Source organism: Amphiprion ocellaris, chromosome 3, assembly GCF_022539595.1.
Source record: "Amphiprion ocellaris isolate individual 3 ecotype Okinawa chromosome 3, ASM2253959v1, whole genome shotgun sequence".
NCBI lineage: Eukaryota > Metazoa > Chordata > Actinopteri > Pomacentridae > Amphiprion > Amphiprion ocellaris.
This window is the reverse complement of record NC_072768.1, coordinates 26,209,427-26,231,535: the sequence shown is the minus strand read 5'-3', so window position 1 is coordinate 26,231,535 and position 22,109 is coordinate 26,209,427. Positions and strand designations below refer to the sequence as shown.

General features: G+C 38.9%; 1 protein-coding gene across 5 annotated transcripts in view; it reads right to left on the bottom strand.

Annotated features, from left to right (window-relative positions):
• The window catches only part of ptprz1a (protein tyrosine phosphatase receptor type Z1a), a 138,446-nt gene that overhangs the window by 18,758 nt on the left and 97,579 nt on the right, over positions 1–22,109 (bottom strand). For 2 of the 5 annotated variants that reach the window (XM_035947462.2, XM_035947465.2), the window contains 7 exons: positions 19,762–19,900; positions 12,210–12,298; positions 9,494–9,607; positions 8,932–9,017; positions 4,797–4,817; positions 3,304–3,400; positions 1,109–1,191 (listed from right to left, as the gene is read on the bottom strand). In XM_035947462.2, coding sequence (XP_035803355.2) covers positions 1,109–1,191; positions 3,304–3,400; positions 4,797–4,817; positions 8,932–9,017; positions 9,494–9,607; positions 12,210–12,298; positions 19,762–19,900 — 629 coding nt within the window. The remainder of the gene's footprint in view (positions 1–1,108; positions 1,192–3,303; positions 3,401–4,796; positions 4,818–8,931; positions 9,018–9,493; positions 9,608–12,209; positions 12,299–19,761; positions 19,901–22,109) is intronic. The other 3 variants (XM_023268704.3, XM_035947463.2, XM_035947464.2) reach the window with 3 other exon arrangements.

Below are 22,109 nucleotides of genomic sequence, written 5' to 3'. Positions count from 1 at the left end.
CTTCATTTTTATTACTATTTTATACAACATAAGTGAATATGCAGTGCACAATCACTTAAATATCAATTGTATTTAAGCTTTAAACTTTCCTGCATTAAATAGCAACCAAATGGAGGTAGATTAGTTCAACATCAAATGACATGCTTGTTAAGCAAATTAACAAAAAAAGAAAGTAATCTCATAACACACAACATATCCACAGTGGTGGATAAGGCAAGGACTTCATTTTTTTCCATTTTACTTGAGTTAGTTTTTTTGTGTTTTTTGTGTGTTAAATACAAATTTTAGCACTGTTCAAAAATATATTCTTTCTTCAAAGTTCTCTTAGACCTCACTGTTTAGAAAATTAAGCACACTTAAGTGCACCACAGTCAAATTTACAATCTAACAACTCTTATTCAGGATATTTTTGGGAGTCAAGGGGACAAAAAGACTGACAGGCTGCTGTGAAGGCGCATGCATTTGGGAATAAATTGCAAACAAAATCAAACAAAACTCATCAAAGACAATAAAGTTTTTGACTCAAAAGTTAAGAGTGGACTGCAATCTAACGAGCCAGTTTTCTTAAGGCCAGCACAGGAAAGAATCGCATGTTCTCAGCAGAGGGCATCATTCAATCACTTACTTAATAGTTTGCTAACCTTCAGATGACTGGCAGTGTGATGTTGCCTTCACAGTGTGACACGCAGACAAAAGTGTGAGCTGGAGAGATCCTCAGCGTGCTATTACCAACTTTGTAACCTGTACGTCGCCTCTCCAGAGAGGCCATGACAGCTGCAGAGGCTTTTTGTGTTGCCTCTGCCTTTCACAAAACAACAAGACGCTGGAAATGAGATTTTAATGGTGCAGTTATAAGCATAATGGAGAGCCATGCAGGTCCCTGCTAACAACAGTATGTCTCATGAATAGGTTTAGAAATATGCAGCAGGGTGCAGTGACTTTGCTTTAGGAGGACAAGAGGGAAACGTGGAGTGGTTTCGAGAGTAAAAATAAAATAAAAAGTTTTGACTGTGTGTTTGACAGACTGAATGCGCAGAAATGAGCCACGGGGTGAAGATGAAGGCCTCAGTTTGTATGCAGCTTTGAAAGTCAAGCAAAAGCTTCTTACATCAACGTAGTTTGCATTGATGTAATCGGTCGTTTTCCCATCTTTGTCAGCCTGTGGTGAGAGCCGCACCCGGCTGTGATCATCTGAGATTTAAAGACAAAAACACAGAGCAACAAGAGATCAGATTAATATTAAGATCACTCAAGTTTCATAGTAAAATAAAAGATAAGTGTGGTGTTGTTTAACATTTTTCACAATGTCAAACCAAACAGCAATCTCTGGGGCTGAAAAATGAAGCCAGTATGGAAATGTAAAGAAAACCGCAGTTCTTCAAATGACGACTTGAGGTGACTCCAAAAGTCAGTCAGTCCCAATAAATCCCATGTTAAAATGTTGCACTTTACAGTAGAAATAAACTTGTTTACAGGCTGGTACAAAAACAGCTTTGGTCTCTACAGCTCTACAGAGAACTATGGAGGCTGTGTTGGCAATCATGAATGAAAGTTCAGCCTAAAAATGTCATATTCAAAAGTAATGTTAATAAATTTCAATGAAACACTGACTCAGTCAGCCTGCTAAAGGCCAGTGATGATCAGGCAGCTTTGTGAAACATGTAGTCTAAAATCAACTCTAATCAATAGTTGGAGTCTTCAAACAGGTTTCAGGAAAGAGTCTTCAAGCTGTCTTCACAGTGTGATGTGAATAATGTTTATTCAATACAGGGCTGTAAGAACAAACATGAGCAAAATGTCGAGATTTTAACTGACTACACAAAACGTCACATCGTCTTATATACACTACCATTCAAAGGTTTGGGGTCACCCAGACAATTTCATGGTTTCCATGAAAACTCACACTTTTCTTCATGTGCTAACATAATTGCACAAGGGTTTTCTAATCATCAATTAGCCTTTCCAACACCATTAGCTAACACAATGTAGCATTAGAACACAGGAGTGATGGTTGCTGGAAATGTTCCTCTGTACCCCTATGCAGATATTCCATTAAAAATCAGCCATTTCTAGCTGGAATAGTCATTTACCACATTAACAATGTCTAGACTGTATTTCTGATTTATTTAATGTTATTTTCACTGAAAAAAAATTGATTTTCTTTCAAAAAAAAGGACATTTCTAAGTGACCCCAAACTTTTGAATGGCAGTATACCTCAGCAAAGTTCTTCTAAATACTCCTCTTCCATTCTGGAAAGCCACAACTCATCGTCTTAAGAACCAATCAGGATGTGTATGATGTAATCGTATCAAAACCAACCACCTCCTCTTTTTTTTTCAGATTCAAATTCAGAAAACTTTACTTGTCCCCAGGGGGCAATTAAAAAGACACACAGAGCAGGCACTGCAACAATGCTAGGTTGTTCTGCTAGGTTAACATTATTTCTGCTTAGCTCAGCGTGCTCTTGGTTTCAACTCATGACTGCAGACAGAGAGCCTGCACTTTTTTTTTTGCCCTTTGGGATGTAGTAGATGCCACAAGCCCTCGGCAGGAAGTCTTCCACGACTTCTTTCCATCCTCTTTGAATCACAACACTCCTTCCATTTCTGGGACCCACACCAAGCTGCCAACGAAACACTCTTCCAGTAAAGCCTCTTTGTTCCTCTCACACGTCTCCTTCCACCCCAACAAGTAGTTCTGCAGGTTGTTTAACAGAGCATACTTCTCGATCTGATCCAGTCTTATTGCCTTATATGGGCTCCATGGGCTTCCATTGGGTTGCTGTTTTCCACACGATTATTTAGTGTATACATAAATTCGGTTGACATGTTAGGTTTTCCAGTCTTATCATCGTTTGCACTAAGATCTGATTTAAACATCCTATTCGCCTAGTTTTAACATTTGTTCAGTCTTAATACGCCACAACTTATCCCATGTGAATGCACCACATGACATCCAGAGCAACACAGTAAATGGTGTATTTCTTGGGGACAACTTTCAGCTGCAGATTGAACCGGTGAGTATAATCCAGCATGTTGGTGTATGTAGGAATCAAAATCAACCACTTTGAGAGTTCATTGTGATGAAGGTACATGTCACCCAAGTGAGACTGTGACTCAACAATTTTAAACAACACTGGAGCTCTATGACACAGAGGAATTACATGCATCCTGATCACTGCTGAATAAAATAAATATAAAAACACCACAAAATGTATTATTAAATACATCAGAACAGTCATTAAATTTACAAAAACCAGTGCAGTGTAAAGATTTGAAATTTTCTGTGAAACATGCACTCACAGGCCAAGATGTTGCTGTATCTGTTCTTAGTCTTGTTGTCAGGATGGTTGGAGCTGTCAGTGGTCATCCCAAGGTCCACAGTGCACGCATGCACTTCCTAGAAACACACACACACACACACACACACAGACACACAGACACACAGACACACACACAGACAGACACACACACACACACACTATAAAGCTTAACCCCTTTCAAGACAAGATATTTAAAGTAGCTTCATACTTCAGTTTAAAGGTTTTGTACTGTATTTCAGTTTAGTTTACATTCCACACAAAACATTACCTGCCAAGTAGGACTGGGTGTCATTTGTATAATTTCAGTCGTGTTTCAAATATCATCCCAAGTTTTGGTTGCAATACCAATATCCCGATATCCTACTCTGAGGAATGTAAGCATCATTCCTACAAAAGACTTTTTGGAAATCAGACAAATGAAGCTAGTGTACAAGAGCTTTGTCTGTAGACTAAAGAAGTAATATTACTGTACTCCTACTATGCAGAACTACCTAATTACTGTTATTACCTTGATGCTGAAGAAACTGAAGAAACTTCAAAAATGCCGTTCTGCCGCAATCGAGTTTCTATTCCAATCATCTATTGTACATTATCCACTAATTATGAGTTTTACTACATCAGTACAAGTACTATCTTGCTAATTCTGAGATATGTTCGCTCTTGGTTTGTCGGTCTGTTTGTCTGTTAGCAACATTACTCAGAAAATTACTCATAGATTTGTTAAAGATTTCTGTATCATTGTGTCACTGTAACTATGACTATAAAGCAAACACTACGTCAGCTGACGATCACAAGATTGCAATCCTACTACAAATGAACCGTTGCGGAATTATCGGGACTTATCCGTCGGAAAACATATGATTGAGCAGCCTTGTGTTGGTTTGTCTGTCTGTTAGCAACATTACTCAAAAATAGACTGACGGACTTGGGTGAAATTTTTAGGGAAGGTCAGAAATGACACAAGGACCAACTGATTAGATTTTGGCAGTGATGCGGCTTATAGACTGGATCCACAAATTTTTTTAAAGATTTTAATTGTCGGAAATGATACAGCTGCTAAGCAGCCTTGGTGTAGTACTGCACTCTCTGAGTGCTTGTCTGGTTTATAAATGCAATGCACTTGTGTAATTAAGACACTGGGATACAATAAAGTGAAGTAGCCTAATTAGTCCCAGTGGGCATGTGTGGTACTGCAACAAAACATTCCCAGCAGACCAAAGAACCTTCCCTGCTCAGACCACAGGTATTGGGGGAGGAATTTATCTTTGTAATTAACTTTGTTTCTGATGGGTGAGCAATTTTGTACTGAACAGGTGTCATTTTGGCATCCATGACTTGGCTAATGCTGGAAACATGCTTTGTGCATCTATGTTTTTCAAGAAACAGAAACACTTTGCAGCACAAGATCAGACAAACACACAGCTACAGAATCCGTCACTGAGTAAAGACGAGGTCAGGAGGACAGCGTCTTACCTCGTAGCTCTGCTTCAGTATCTAATGACGGGGAAGCAGCAGGCAGCCAGGACATTTCCGTGACAACACAGTAAACCAGAGGTGCAAAAACACAAATTACAAGACAACACATGCACAAAAGAACAGCTCCACATTATCATCTCACACTATAGCTGCATGCTACTGCCAGCACAAAGGAGAAATCAACCCAAATAAAACTAAAACTGCATATATATATATATATATATATATATATATATATATATATATATATATATATATATATATATATATATATATATAAAAACACTATATTGCCAAAAGTATTCGCTCACCCATCCAAATAATCAGAATCAGGTGTTCCAATCACTTCCATGGCCACAGGTGTATAAAATCAATCACCTAGGCTGCAGACTGCTTTTACAAACATTTGTGAAAGAATGGGTCGCTCTCAGGAGCTCAGTGAATTCCAGCGTGGAACTGTGATAGGATGCCACCTGTGCAACAAATCCAGTCGTGACATTTCCTCCCTTCTAAATATTCCACAGTCAACTGTCAGCTGTATTATAAGAAAGTGGAAGTGTGTGGGAATGACAGCAACTCAGCCACCAAGTGGTAGACCACGTAAACTGACGGAGCGGGGTCAGCGGATGCTGAGGCACATAGTGCCAAGAGGTCGCCTACTTTCTGCAGAGTCAATCGCTACAGACCTTCAAACTTCATGTGGCCTTCAGATTAGCTCAAGAACAGTGCTTCAGCAGAGAGCTTCATGGAATGGGTTTCCATGGCCGAGCAGCTGCATCCAAGTCATACATCACCAAGTGCAATGCAAAGCGTTGGATGCAGTGGTGTAAAGCACGCCACCACTGGACTCTAGAGCAGTGGAGACGCCTTCTCTGGAGTGATGAATCACGCTTCTCCATCTGGCAATCTGATGGACGAGTCTGGGTTTGGTGGTTGCCAGGAGAATGATACTTGTCGAACTGCATTGTTCCAAGTGTAAAGTTTGGTGGAGGGGGGATTATGGTGTGGGGTTGTTTTTCAGGAGCTGGGCTTGGCCCCTTAGTTCCAGTGAAAGGAACTCTGAATGCTTCAGCATACCAAGACATTTTGGACGATTCCATGCTCTCAAGCAAGCATAAGTTATGGCAACTGGACTAACCTCGTGTGAGTCGAAAACGTTTCACCTCTCATCCAAGAGGCTTCTTCAGTTCTGAAAGCCTGGTGGGGAGTACCAGATATTTATCCACCAGGAGGGTGGTGGCAAAAACAAGTGGACAAAGACCCGAAACCAACAGACTCGTTAGGTGTTAATGTGAGTCGTTAGCCTTTGATGGGCGGTCGTTACCCCTCCCAGCCCTCTAGGAGGGTGGTTGGGGGTCACCTGACTGCAAGTGGGACAGATGCTCTGACCTGTACATTGGAGAGACTAAGCAGCCATTACACAAGCGCATGGCACAACACAGGAGGGCCACGACCACAGGCCAGGACTCTGCAGTCCACCTCCACCTCAAGGAGAAGGGGCACTCCTTTGATGACCACAAGGTGCGCATTCTAGCCAGAGAGGACAGATGGTTTGAGAGAGGGGTAAAAGAAGCCATTCATGTCAAACTAGAACGGCCATCTTTGAACAGAGGAGGGGGCCTCAGACACCACTTGTCTCCCACTTACAACGCCGTTCTTAGAGCCCTCCCAAGGAGGTGCAGCCATCTGTCCCACTTGCAGTCAGGTGACCCCCAACCACCCTCCTAGAGGGCTGGGAGGGGTAACGACCGCCCATCAAAGGCTAACGACTCACATTAACACCTAACGAGTCTGTTGGTTTCGGGTCTTTGTCCACTTGTTTTTGCCACCACCCTCCTGGTGGATAAATATCTGGTACTCCCCACCAGGCTTTCAGAACTGAAGAAGCCTCTTGGATGAGAGGTGAAACGTTTTCGACTCACACGAGGTTAGTCCAGTTGCCATAACTTATGCTTGCTTGAGACTTATCATGACCTGGATGACTGAGAACATCCACAGATTCCATGCTCCCAACTTTGTGGGAACAGTTTGGAGCTGGTCCCTTCCTCTTCCAACATGACTGTGCACCAGTACACAGAGCAAGGTCCATAAAGACATGGATGACAGAGTCTGGTGTGGATGAACTTGACTGGTCTGCACAGAGTCCTGACCTCAACCCCATAGAACACCTTTGGGATGAATTAGAGTGGAGACTGAGAGCCAGACCTTCTGGTCCAACATCAGTGTGTGACCTCACAAATGCACTTCTCGAAGAATGGTCAAAAATTCCCATAAACACACTCCTAAACTTTGTGGACAGCCTTCCCAGAAGAGTTGAAGCTGTTATAGCTGCAAAGGGTGGACCGACATCATATTGAACCCTATGGATTAGGAATGGAATGTCACCTACGTTCATATGCGAGTCAAGGCAGGTGAGCGAATATTTTTGGCAATATAGTATACACATACACACACACACACACACACACACACACACACACACACACACACACACACACACACACACACACACACACACACACACACACACACACACACACACACACACACACACACACATATATTACATCAAACCCTTACTAAAGCCTTTTGTCTTTCATTTTCTTCCTTTTTTAATATGTTCTAATTCTTTATGATGCCTCACTACAGAATATGTTCCACCGTAAACTAAGGTACTCAGTGGATTCGTGTTACATAAGTTACCTTAACATTTCCTTCTGGGTCTCTTTACTTCAGTCCTAATTCTTTCTTTCCACCATGTCACCTTCTCTATATCTATTTTTTGATTGAGCTACTTTTTAAGCTAAGGCAATTAACAAATTGTTAAATTTTCAATTCAAAACAAAAAAGGAGCAAAAGTGTCAAGAAGCAGTCAGGATTGTTTGCTTTTTGTATTGTATCTGCTGAAATAATTTTTTTTGCTCATGAACTTTGGTTGGGTAGAAACTAATTGTAATTCAATTCAGTTTTTGTGGTAATTGGGTTTTCTTTCTTCTCAGTCTCCTCTTTTCTTTAGTCAGACTTCACTGTCTGCACTCTTACTTTGGATACTCAAGAACATTATCACACATATACTACCATTCAAAAGTTTGGGGTCTCTTAGAAATGCCCTTATTTTTGAAAGAAAAACTGCTTTTTTCAATGAAGATAACATTAAATGAATCAGAAATACAGTTTGGACATTGTTAATGTGGTAAATGACTATTCTAGCTGGAAACCGCTACATAGGGGTACAGTGGAACATTTCCAGCAACCATCACTCCTGTGTTCTAATGATACATTGTGTTAACTAATGGTGTTGAAAGTCTAGTTGATGATTAGAAAATCCTTGTGCAGTTATATTAGCACGTGTGAGTTTTCATGGAAATCATGAAATTGTTTGGGTGACCCCAAACTTTTGAACGGTAGTGTATGTGTTTGAGTCACAGCAGTAAAGTAAGGTAACCATGGTAAGAGATACGTTATAAACTATAAAAAGAATTTTTCAGTTGTTTCATATAATGTGCTTCATATCAGTAATTTTTGTACATTTAAATTAATTTAAATGTCTTTAAAAGGCCCTGTCCTATCTGCACTGCAATTGACTGACAAGCAATCACCATTACTGTCCTCATCTTGGTCAAAAACAGAAAATCTTTTTCAGCAAAAAAAGCTAAACACATAATAACCTCCCTCATACTCTCGATGCCTTTGTGTTGATTTTTCCTTTGTGGCAGCTTCAGAACAAAAACTGGAACTTTGATTCATTCAAGTGATTGACTGTTCTGCTGAAGGTCAACAGGTAAAAGACAACTGACACACTGCTGACAACAATGAATGGAGGCTCCTCACAAAGAGACGAGCAGGACTGCAACACTCACCTTCCAACACATGACATCACATAATTACATACAATCACATCAGACTGCACATGTTGAATGAAAACTGTACAAGCTATAATTACCATTATCGTTGGTAATAATTACATTATGGATCAATTATGATCACAAGGTCAAGTAATGCTGCAGCCCTGTGTCAAGCCAGTACACAACATCATCACAAGTCAGCATGCAGACAACAGACTACGCACGCACATCATTCAGAATGCACTTGCATATCAGCTGGATTTTAAAAATGGAGAAATATTGTATACCTCGAATTCTCGTTGGAAGGCCTGAGTGTCATGAAGTTTAGCAACATGTTTGACAAAGTCCTTCACTGGAAAAGCCGTTTGCTCATCTGAAAAATAAAAAAAAAAATACTGAACAATCTGCTAGAGAAAAACACTCAATTTCATTGTGTGGTGACTGAAATTGCTTAATATTTTTAAGATGTGTCCTTTTGTTATTCAAGAGAATAAATTCGACCTTTGATCTTGGCAGTGATAACATTTCTTTAGGATGTTTCATTGGAAATGCTAGAAATGTTGTGAATGTGGTGACACTTCAGAGAAGTGAGGATATTTAAGAAGATGAGGACACTTGAAAATGAAAATATTTTGTGGAAACATGTTAATGAAGTATGGGCACTTTTGGAAAAGTTCAGTTGTATTAGAAATTGGGAAAGTTCGAACACATTTAAAAAGTAACTACATGTTAGGAAAAGTACTAAAACATGCAGTTATTGTTGTACTTGTCCTGGGACCAAATCTAAAACTAAAAAAAAAAAAAAAAAAAAACTAGGAGAAAAGAATGTTTGAAAATATTTTGAAATACCAAACAAGTTTGAGGTTCTCCCCAAAAAAAGGCATTTTTCTCTAGTCCCGTCCCGTCCCACAACAGACATAGAACATTTGTCCCACGACAACCCTGTTAACACAATCTTTTTAGCTGGTAGAAAAAGAAGAAAACAGTGAATCACATGATATGCTGGAATTAACATCATCAATCATGCAAGCCTGTTATGCATATTATCAGGAAAAGATAAATCCTTTTTACTTTTTTCTTTACGTTTTTACATCAGTAAATTTGTCCTCTTGGTCAACAGTAACAGTTAGCTAAATACCTAGCTTCTACTCCTGAGAAATGCTAATGCATGTATTGTGGTCACACTCAGCATGTACAGTTGTGGTCAAAAGTTTACATACACTTGTAAAGAACATAATGTCATGGCTCTCTTGAGTGTCCAGTTATTTCTACAACTCTGATTTTTCTCTGATAGAGTGATTGGAACAGATACTTCTTTATCACAAAAAACATTCATGAAGTTTGGTTCTTTTATGATTTTATTATGGGTTAACAGAAAAAGTGACCAAATCTGCTGGGTCAAAAATATACATACAGCAATGCTAATATTTGGTTACATGTACCTTGGCCATTTTCACTTCAATTAGGTGCTTTTGGTAGCCATCCACAAGCTTCTGGCAAGCTTCTGGTTGAATCTTTGACCACTCCTCTTGACAGAATTGGTGCAGTTCAGTTAAATTTGTTGGCTTTCTGACATGGATTTGTTTCTTCAGCATTGTCCACATGTTCTCAATGGGGTTTAAGTCAGGACTTTGGGAAGGTCATTCTAAAACCTTAATTCTAGCCAGATTTAGCCATTTCATTACCACTTTTGATGTGTGTTTGGGGTCATTGTCCTGTTGGAACACCCAACTGCGCCCAAGACCCACCCTTCAGGCTGATGATTTTAGTTTATCTTGAAGAATTTGAAGGTAATCCTCCTTCTTCACTATCCCATTTACTCTCTGTAAAGCACCAGTTCCATTGGCAGCAAAACAGCCCCACAGCATAATACTACCACCACCGTGCTTGACAGTAGGCATGGTGTTCTTGGGGTTAAAGGCCTCACCTTTTCTCCTCCAAACATATTGCTGGGCATTGTGGCCAAACAGCTCGATTTTTGTTTCGTCTGACCACAGAAGTTTCCTCCAGAAGGTCTTATCTTTGTCCATGTGATCAGCAGCAAACTTCAGTCGAGCCTTAAGGTGCCGCTTTTGGAGCAAGGGCTTCCTTCTTGCACGGCAGCCTCTCAGTCCATGGCAATGCAAAACATGCTTGGCTGTAGACACTGACACCTGTGTTCCAGCAGCTTCTAATTCTTGGCAGATCTGCTTTTTGGTGGTTCTCGGTTGACTCTTCACCCTCCTGACCAATTTTCTCTCAGCAGCAGGTGATAGCTTGCATTTTCTTCCTGATCGTGGCAGTGACAAAACAGTGCCATGCACTTTATACTTACAAACAATTGTTTGCACTGTTGCTCTTGGGACCTGCAGCTGCTTTGAAATGGCTCCAAGTGACTTCCCTGACTTGTTCAAGTCAATGATTCGCTTTTTCAGATCCGTGCTGAGCTCCTTGGACTTTCCCATTGTAGCATTTGTGGGCGTTTGTATCCAATGAGCCCTATTTAAATGGCCTCAGAGAAGTCCCCAGCTGTAGTCACTCATAATCACTCACAAGAAGTTAAGAGGCCATGCGATGAAGCTCATTTCATTGACGCAACTTTGTAAGTCACCAAAATTGCTAATTCATGTTGCTGTATGTATATTTTTGACCCAGCAGATTTGGTCACTTTTTCTGTTAACCCATAATAAAGTCATAAAAGAACCAAACTTCATGAATGTTTTTTTGTGACAAAGAAGTATCTGTTCCAATCACTCTATCAGAGAAAAATCAGAGTTGTAGAAATAACTGGAAACTCAAGAGAGCCATGACATTATGTTCTTTACAAGTGTATGTAAACTTTTGACCACAACTGTATTAGCAACCCTGTTACCGTGATTAGAGCAGAGGTAACAAACAAATGGTAAATGGTAAATGGTCTGTATTTATATAGCGCTTTACTATACCGGAAACAATACCTAAAGCGCTTTACATTATACATCACATTCACCCATTCACACACACATTCACACACTGATGGCGGAAGCTGCCATGCAAGGTGCTAACCACAACAAATAAACAACAAATAAAACATGGAAAAAAATTGTATCATTGATGTATAAGCTGAGCCAATCAAGCCTTTGATAGTTTATTACCTATTATTGATGAATATAGAGCAGAATATTGCAAAAGAGGAGGATTATTTTTCAAAAATTGTGAAGCCCAAATGTCCTCCAATTCTGGATAGACCCGGAGACATTTGTTGAAAGTTTTTGATGTTTAGTTACATTTCTGTGAAGTGAAGAAGGTGAAGACATTTCTGGAAGATGGGAAAATTTTGAGAATGTTGAAAAAAAGGCAATTTTGAGAAAATACACTTTTTGATGTGACAACATTTTCATTTAGGAGAGCAAGAACAAATGGTTTCAAATGGTTTTCCTTTTAAGATTTTTGACTCCGTTTTGACTTTGTTCTAAAGACATTTATATTAAAAAGAAGTCCAAGAAGTCCAGACAGGTGTGTGTGTGTGTGTGTGTGTGTGTGTGTGTGTGTGTGTGTGTGTGTGTGTGTGTGTGTGTGTGTGTGTGTGTGTGTGTGTGTGTGTTACCAGACGCTAATGCAGTGGTGGATGGTGCCGTGATGACTCTGGGTGATGAGCTGTCGTCGATGTAAAAGTGAGCCGTCTGGAAACAAGTCCTGTAGAAAAACACATTTCAACTGAAGGACGCTTTAATAAAACTGCCTCACTTTATGCATGAAAATGAAAGACTAAAAATTAATAAAGTACCAAGTCAGAAGTACATAATTTTGAACAATCTATATTTAACGTATGACTATATATATATATATATATATATATATATATATATATATATATATATATATATATATATATATATATATATATATATATATATATATATATATACACATATATATACACATATATACATATATATATATATATATATATATATATATATATATATATATATATATATATATACATATATATATATACATATATATATATATATATATATATATATATATATATATATATATATATACACATATATACACATATATATACATATATATGTATATATATATATATATATATATATATATTATAACAAAAAGTTTATTATTAAGTTATTAAAAGACAGATGTTTTTGTTGTTTAAGTTATTCCTCCTCCAAGGAGGCGGAGCCTCGACAGTGTAATAACTTCAACAACAAAAGTTTGTTTCATTTCTATTTATCTGCATTTTTCACCTGTCTGCTTCATTCACAGATTACCGCAAATTCAAAATGTAATTATAGCAATTATATTCAACATTTTAAGACGTTTTGTAAACTCAAGCACTGTCTTGAAAAGTGGTCTATTATGGGATGGTTACACCTAGGGTTGCCACCTTTCAGAAATGAAAATAAAGGACGCCCACCACGGCTCCTCGGGGCCACGTTTCAGTAAAGTTGGAAAGATATTCACAGATTCAGACTTCCAGCATCAGTAACTCATTAAATATACTTTGTCAAAACATAAACGATGCCTCTTTTCCATCGTTGTAAGGTAGACAATGTGCTACACCCCAGTTTGATCAACAGTAGCTGTCTTTCAAGTTGCAGGAATAACACTGGTGTCAACAGGAACCAGTTGAAGGCTGCAGTGATTCTGGAGACACTACAGTACATAAGAGTTAAGTCATTGAATATTTGTGTCTCTCTTCGCTGTTGCAGCAGTTTTGCAATTTGCAGACCGTACCTGTTCACAGTCGGCTGCTCATAGACACCAATGTTATTTGTGCAGCTTGAAAGACAGCTACTGTTGATAAAACTGGGCTTGTAGCACATTGTCTACCTTACAACGATGGGAAAGAGGCATCGTTTATGTTTAGACAACCTATATCTAATGAGTTACTGATGCTGGAAGTCCAAATCTGTGAATATCTTTCCAACTTTACTGAACTTGGAGCCACTACCACCTAAGGAGTGGTATATTTAATTTTGAAAAAAGCACTTAGCCATACTTAAAGCTTTAAGTGCTTTATTAACACGGAACTAAGAATTTTGTATTGTTTTATGATCACAGGTTCTGTCTGAAAATAAGTGGCATCATTTTAAACAGTGAAACCAAACTAATAAAATGTAATGACCAACCAGTGAGCAATACTGGATTCTGCAAAAACATAAACAACTGAATGCAGAATACTGTACAAAGAAATTCTCTACATACATTTTTTCCCATCTAAATCTTATCTTCACACAATTAATGTATTAACTTATTTATGTGTGTATGCATGTATTTATTGATTTAGTTGTTTAGTACTGTTAGCATATCAAAGTTCTGAGTGAGTTTTTCTTTAGATAGGCAAAGGCCATTTATTGATCACATATAGGCTATTAAATAAATGTTAAAAACTAAAAAGCATTTAAAATAATAATAAACTACTTAGGCATTTATTGAGTCACTAAAATGCTGTACAGTCTATGACCACATCAGCATGATTATAAGCATCCTCTGGTAAATTAACAACCAGATACTGATGTCTCTCACCATATGGACTTCAGGAGATGATTAGATGATGATAAACATCTAATCATCTCCTGACCTACTGGTTGGGTCCTCTCTGTTCTCATGTTTCTTACATGTTGGTCTCCTGATGCTGCCTTACTTCAGCTAATCCATGAGCAACAGAAAACATACTTTGCCCTGTAGCTACTGCCAGGGTTTCCAGTCTTCCCACTCACGTCTGTACATTTGCAAATGTTTTTGCTTCTTTGGACGTGGTGGAGTTTCGGGTGGAGACATTTTTAAAAGCGCGGGAGCAGCAGCATCTGTAACCAGGCAACCAGAGACAGAACCACAGGACCGGACACACAGAGAAGTCTGAGGTCTATCCGCTGGACCTGGCGTCAGGTCCTCGCTACATAGGTCTAAGGAAGATGAAATTGGCTGCCCTTAATGTTTCCTGTGTTTTATTTTGTTCCTTATGCAGTTTTGATGAGTGTGTGACAGACGTGTACGGGGCATTTATGAAAATATGGAACAATTTGCGTCCCGTATTGATTCAATACGGGATGCAACAATTAATTGTCAAATAAAGGACGATTCCGTATTTTAAGGGACGGGTGGCAACCCTAGTTACACCGTTAGCAGGACTGTCGTAGCTAATGTTAGCTCTGGTGCTAACAGCAACATGCTTTACATTGAGCTGATACCGTCAGCTTTAAGTGCTGCAGTGATCAGAAAACTCTTTGTTGAACATTTTGCACACAACCAGGCTTTTATCCAAACTGCCTTCAGGAAGATTTTTACAGAAAACTTTCTGCCCAACAAGCTCAATCTCGTCTTCCTTCACTGTTCACCAGTGTGCTGACATCACTCAGTGCTTCCTGTGCTTCTTCTTCAAGGCTGGCAAACAGACTTTAGGTTCATTACCTCCACCTACTGGGCTGGAGTGTTCATCAGAGTTACTGGTGTGCCAGAAATGAGGGAACTGAGAAAGACACGATTAAATGCGCTGATCAAGTTAACGCATTATTTTTGTTGCAATCAATTAATCGAAAGTAACGCATTAAAGTCCCAGCCCTAATAAAGAAAATATTATATCTGGGCTAACCAACACGGAATGAGACAGGCAGAAGATGCCTTTGTTTTCATGTGATTCGGCGTTAGCCCAGATTTTGGAGAATACATAGTAATCTTCCCACAAACATGGGAAAAAAGATGTTCTGTTAATCCTTGACAAGTTTTTAAAAGGGATGAGGCTGCCTCTGATGAGCCTGTGTTGTCTAAGCCAAAAATGGGCATCAAGGATTATCAGTGACAAAAAAAAACACACACACAGAGAATGAAGGTTGAGCTTTGGGATTAAAGACTGATACTTTGGGAAACACTGACACAAATGCTCTCCCAATGAGTCTTGCAGGTTTTTATGCCGACTGCATACTGGATTTAGATTTATACAGTTGCTCAGAACTGTTCAGCATTGACCTTGTATACCTGAACAAGATCATTTCCACCAACTGTACTTTCATTTTTATTGTTCATTTTGTTTATTTGTTAATTTTTCTTTTACTGTTCAGCTTTTAGGAGCAAGTATATCAGTGATTTGTTTCTGAAATGACCGTTCAGGTCTTGCACAATGGTATATATCTTTGTAGCACAACAAGCAGAAGAACCCACAAGAAGTACACTCAAGAAGCTTGACATGAGAGCACAAATAAAAAACAAAAACTGGACCTGATTTATATTTGGTCACTTTTTTCATTGAACTAGTCTTACTATGCAGTGATACACTGTTCCTCTTTATTAGGGTCTGAGCACCATAGGTGTGTAGGACCCTTTGGTGCTCAGACCCTCTTGAAACCCACGGGTTTCTTCTTTTTTTTTCTCCCATTTTTTGAATTGCAATTTTGAAGGCCGAAAAATACTTGACAATGTGTGAAAATTTGCACACACATCAGGACCAGTGAAAAATTAGATATTTTATGGAACTTGCACAGGTGTGGGCCAAAATGGCACCTGGTAAATTTCAAACAGGCACTATGACCAGTACATGTCACTTGGGTAGAGATGAATAACTCACAACACGCAAAAATGTAATTGACAGCCATACCTAAAACACAACAGGAAGTCGGCCATTTGAATTTTGTGACATATTTTGGACAATTGTGGACCAATTTTTGCACATTTTCAAAAGCTGAACTCAAACTCATTTACCAAAATATGATTGTAGGGAAAAGAAAAGAATCAGCAGCAGAGTTTAAGGGAGCAATTCTCATTTACATATTGACATTGATTTGGTCGACGTACATCCCTCATTCTCTTTTCTCACACACACGCACGCACACACACAAAAAGAAAATTATTTATCAAGAGGAAGCGTCCGTGCTTCCTCTTGAGCTTTCGTCCTTCAGGGCTGTTCTGTACCCAGGCATGGGTGATTAAAAGTTATTAGAATGCTCTGCAAAAGTCTGACGGTGTGGAAATGGCAGCTGGTGGAATTTCGACAATTCGCCATGACACAGGAAATGTTGTGTAACTGGCCTGTATTTGCGCCAATCTGCCTCAAACTTCACGAGTATGATCAGAGTCTGGCCCTGATTAATTTGATAGAACAAAATACAACAGAGAGAGCACCACCTGGTGGAAATACTTGGATTCGCTGACCAGCAAGGATGCGAAGACCCAACCAACGCTGCTTGCAGCTTTAAGAAATTTTTTAGAAATTCATCTTACAAGTTGCTATCCCGTTTTAACCTTTTCCTGTCAAGCTTTTTACATATATTTTTTTTGCTGCCTGTCTGACAACATGCAACACTTCTGTCAACTGAGTGTTTAAAAAGATGCTTAATAAATACACTTGAATGGATTGGAGTTGTGTTTGATCAAAACTTCAAAAGTCACTGATACAAAAAACAGGATGTGAACTGTTAATTCCTAGCAATATTATTTTTGTTCAACAGATAGTTGACTTTAGCAACTATTTAGGCTAGTTAGACCTTAGCATTAAAATGTCTTCAGAGCAGTGTAAAATTGATCTTCTGACAGATGGTATCTGTTGTTGTATGTGAGAGACATTGGTTAAAAACTAGTAGCTAAAGATGTACAATAATTCTTCTGTCGGTCATTGGCTGCCTTAGTGTGTTTTCTTTGTTTATCTAGTGAGTCTGAGACTACATAATCTGATTATATTGATGTGATGTGTAAGATGCTCAGCAAAAAGTTCAGCCTAAACTAAGAAAACAGCTGCTGCTCAATAACAGTCACACACAGCCTGATGCATCCTATCAGCACATGGAGAAATATTTTAAAAAAATACTTCTGTTCTTGTCTTGTTCAATCTGAACCTCTATTTACACCAGTGAGCATCTCTGCCTACTGTCCTGTCTCTGTTAGTAATCATGCTTTTGCTCGTTGTTGAATCTGTTCCTCACATTGTACTTGGGCCTGGACTCCTGTAGAGAAGCTGCTACAGAAATAAAGTTGGGTTTGAACAGATGCCTTTAAAACTGTTTTCCTACATGCTAATTTGTTGCATATCTCTAAGCTTGTTGTAAACTTGTAAAGTCTACCAAAATCCCCTCAAACTGCTTGACCTCAAATGCACAGCAGCAGTGTCCAAATGAGCACAGTGTTGTCACGAGGGAGTAAAAAGGACACAACAGCAGCAGGATTAGTGCATTTGGCCTCCTGCCACTCGCCCTACAAGACGCTGACACGATTCCTTCTGTCTGACATAATCAGGCGGATGTCCTTTTCTATCTGCCGACCCTCTGTGGTCACACTCAGCTGAGTGGATCCTGGCAGCGCTGCAGCCAAGGTACATCCTTCACTGACGATTAATCTCCCTGCTCATCAGATTATTACCGGCTTAGCACTGCTCAATCTTGGAGATACAACAACAAGCAGAGTGCAAAACAAGAACAATCTGTTGAATCTTGAGCATGGCAGATGAGAAATGTACAGTCTGGAAAAAAAAAATCACACCAAAAGTGTTTACACAGCGTTTGACAGCATGTCTTTGATCGGATTTCTGAAGTTGGTTATTTCACGGTCAGAGGAGTCCACAGGGTTTTCAAGATGTACTACCGTTCAAAAGTTTGGGGTCACTTAGAAATGTCCTTACTTTTAAGAGAAAAGCAGATTTTTTCAATGACGATAACATGAAATCCATCAGAAATACAGTCTAGACATTGTTAATGTGGTAAATGACTATTTCCACTCCTGTGTTGTAATGGTACATTGTGTTAGCTAATCGTGTTGAAAGACTAATTGATGTTTAGAAAACCTTTGTGCAATTATGTTTGCACATGAATAAAAGTGTGAGTCTTCATAGAAAACATGAAATTGCTTGGGTGACCCCAAACTTTATGAATGGTAGTGTAATGTTTTCAGTAATAGAAGAAAAGAACCTTTTAGGTTTATGCTCTGAATGAAGACAAAGAAAATCAACATTATACTATTGTACACGAAATAAACTTTTTGCACAAAATCCGGCATTTTCATATGTCCCAAAAAATGATGAAAATCAGCATCTCTCAAGGTCATCGGAAACAAATCAACACTTCACTGTCAAAAGAAAGAGGCAACAACAGCTGAAAGGCTCCGTTCAGGCGACACAGGAGGTATTGTTTGTGAAAGGGCTGTTGCCGAGCACACGCACGCACACACACACACACACACACACACACGCACGCACATAAAAAACACTCACAATATAGGATCAAGATTGAGCCCATGTTCGAAGAGATTAAGCTTCCCAGACAAATATGAAAGTCTTCAGGCTGAAGTCTCCACTTGACTACCCCTCCTCATACATGAGGTATGGTGGGATTGGAGGGCAGAGGCTGGAGATGAGGTGGTGAGCTGTGTGTGTGTGTGTGTTTTAAAAATACAGTGCATGCAAACAGAGTCCTATGATTAAAAACAGGATGCTGCAGGACTGTTCCAGCTTTTAGTTGAAGGACAAGATCAAGGCTAAATGTGTCATTTTTGGAAGAAGATTTATAAATACAAATACATGTGCAGGATGGTTTTGACATGTAATAGGAAGAACGGTGGGATTGAGACATTCTTTAAATAAGCATGAATACAATTTTTGACATAAATTTTCAATATGTAAGGGCAAATCAGAAAGTAGAATCAGAAAATACAGTTTGAAAAAATATGCACAACCTCAGTGAGGAGCAAAAATAAGCAGGTTACGGGTAATGCCTGGTCACAGAGATGAACTATTTGAACTGAGTAGTTTGGATCATCAGAAATGATGTTCAAATGACACATATCCATCCATTGTTCATTCGTAGATAATTCCAAATAAGGCACTTGTGATACTATGACACTCAAATGCTCCTCTCATGGAGAACAAAATGTGTTGCAGCTGCATTGTGTGGAACCACACTTTGACAGCATCCTCGTACCTCCTCCTTCATGTGGACACTTTGGTAGGTTTACAGCCAGCTAGAGAAAAAGTGACGCTATCACCCAAATTTCTGATGTAGTTCTCTTAGACTGGGAATGAAACCACTAACGTGAAAGAGCTAAAAATCCTGCTGTACAACAGGTGAATTCAGGATAATACTGGGAAGACAGTGTTGTTCTGTGTGAATGTATAAATAAGCAACTGTTTTCTAATGTGTTTACTGTACCTCCAGTAGATGAGAATACCAATGAGGACCATCAGGCTGACCACAGTGAGGGTGGAGATGACAGCCAAAGGAATCACAGCCTTCCTCTCTTTATCCATGAAGGAGCCAACCCTTGACTCATGGCTGCTGTTACTGGCATCTGAAGAGGAAGAACAAAGACAGGGAGAAGTTACAGCTGCTGCAGAATGGGGAAAAAAAGTCAGAGCCCTTCCCTGCTGCACTCTGGAGCTCCAATGTTACTGTACTTCTCAGAAGAACAGCTGCTATGGTTGTAGAAATTCAAATACTTGGTCAACAGTGAAAGACACGTGTCTGTTGAAGACACGAGTATACCAGTGGCTCTTTCCTTATCTTATGTACTCCACAGATACACTATATTGCCAAAAGTATTCGCTCACCTGCCTTGACTCTCATATGAAAGTAAGTGACATCCCATTCCTAATCCATAGGGTTCAATATGATGTCGGTCCACCCTTTGCTGCTAGAACAGCTTCAACTCTTCTGGGAAGGCTGTCCACAAGGTTTAGGAGTGTGTTTATGGGAATTTTTGACCATTCTTCCAGAAGTACATTTGTGAGGTCACACACTGATGTTAGACCAGAAGGCCTGGCTCTCAGTCTCCACTCTAATTCATCCCAAAGGTGTTCTATGGGGTTGAGGTCAGGACTCTGCGCAGGCCAGTCAAGTTGGTCACCTGATTCTGATTATTTGGATGGGTGAGCGAATACTTTTGGCAATATAGTGTATGTCAGATGTTTTTTCACTGACATCAACAGCCATTGAATTGTTTTACAGCTGGATATTTGCTGCTGATTTAACATTATTAATTAAGATTAAGAAGTTTGGGGTCACCAAGACAATTTCATGTTTTCCATGAAAACTCATTTTTATTCCTGTGCTAACATAATTGCACAAGGGTTTTCTAATCATCAAATAGTCTTTCAACACCATTAGTGAACACAATGTACTATTAGAACACAGGAGTGATGGTTGCTGGAAATGTTCCTCTGTACCTCTATGTAGATATTCCATTAAAATCAGCAGTTTCCAGCTAGAATAGTCATTTACCACATTAACAATGTCTAGACTGTATTTCTGCTTAATATCATGCTATCTTCACTGAAAAAAAATGCTTTTCTTTCAAAAATAAGGACATTTCTAAGTGACCCCAAATTTCTGAACGGTAGTGTATATACTTTATACTTCCAGTACTGCAGTATATTTCAATCAGTACATTTAATTATACTATTTCACTCATTTATTCATTCGGCTACATTTAGCTCAATATTACAAACAATACATTTGCTATTTTATTTCTAAATTAGTAGAATAATAAAGTAGGTTTACATTATTTCCACTGCTTATCCATTACTGTAAGTTAACAATTTCATTTAACCATTACTTAAGCAACTTCAATCACTGATCTACTACTTTTAGGTAACTGTTTCAACACATCTCTTCTTGTTTGCTTACAAGCCTACTCAGCCACTCTCATTGGCAACATGGTGTCACAACTAACTCAAGCATACACACTAACAGCCACAACATTAAAACTACTGAAAGATAAAGAGAATTACATTGATTATCTAACTAAAATGGTACCTGTCAAAGGGAAGGATATATTAGGCAGCCGGTGAATTGCAAGTTCTTTAAGTTATGTGTTGAAAGCAAGAAAAATGGACAGCGTGAGGATCTGAGTAACTTTGACATTTTCCAAAATTTGAGTCGATAGTCCTGGAAGGACACACTATACATGGACCTCTGATGAATAATTGCTTGGATGGTTTAAATCCAAAGGTCATAGAGAAAGGACCATGATGAAACATTCAAATTATGCTTTATACTCATCCTTACTCATTGCGATTTTGCTCAAAATTTCATTCATTTCCTCTATCCTCTTGACAAGCAACACATTCAAATTAAAAGGTCATCTCCAAAAGAAGTAGAACGATGACCTAATGTGACTCAAATTTATTTTAACCAGTGAGCTCATTTCTGCCTCCAGAGCAGCTCTGTCTCCTTCAATTGTTTGTAGAACTATTAATCCAACATGCTTAGATCTTGCATGTATCTACTTCAGAAGGAAACAGAAGTCACATTAATCACCCATAATTGAAACACTGCATTCACATTCACCTGCCTACTGCACAAATACTAAACTCCTCGCATTCAGACCACCTGCCAAACCACTTGAAAGAAATACACAGACACACAAAGTTCACAATCAAAAGTCCATCCTAGAGCAAGTGAGAACACATCCATCAAACTAGAGCACATAAGCACAGCTGAGCTGGTGTCAATCAGGCAGCATAATTGTAACTTTGAATAACATGAAATGAAAATCTAAT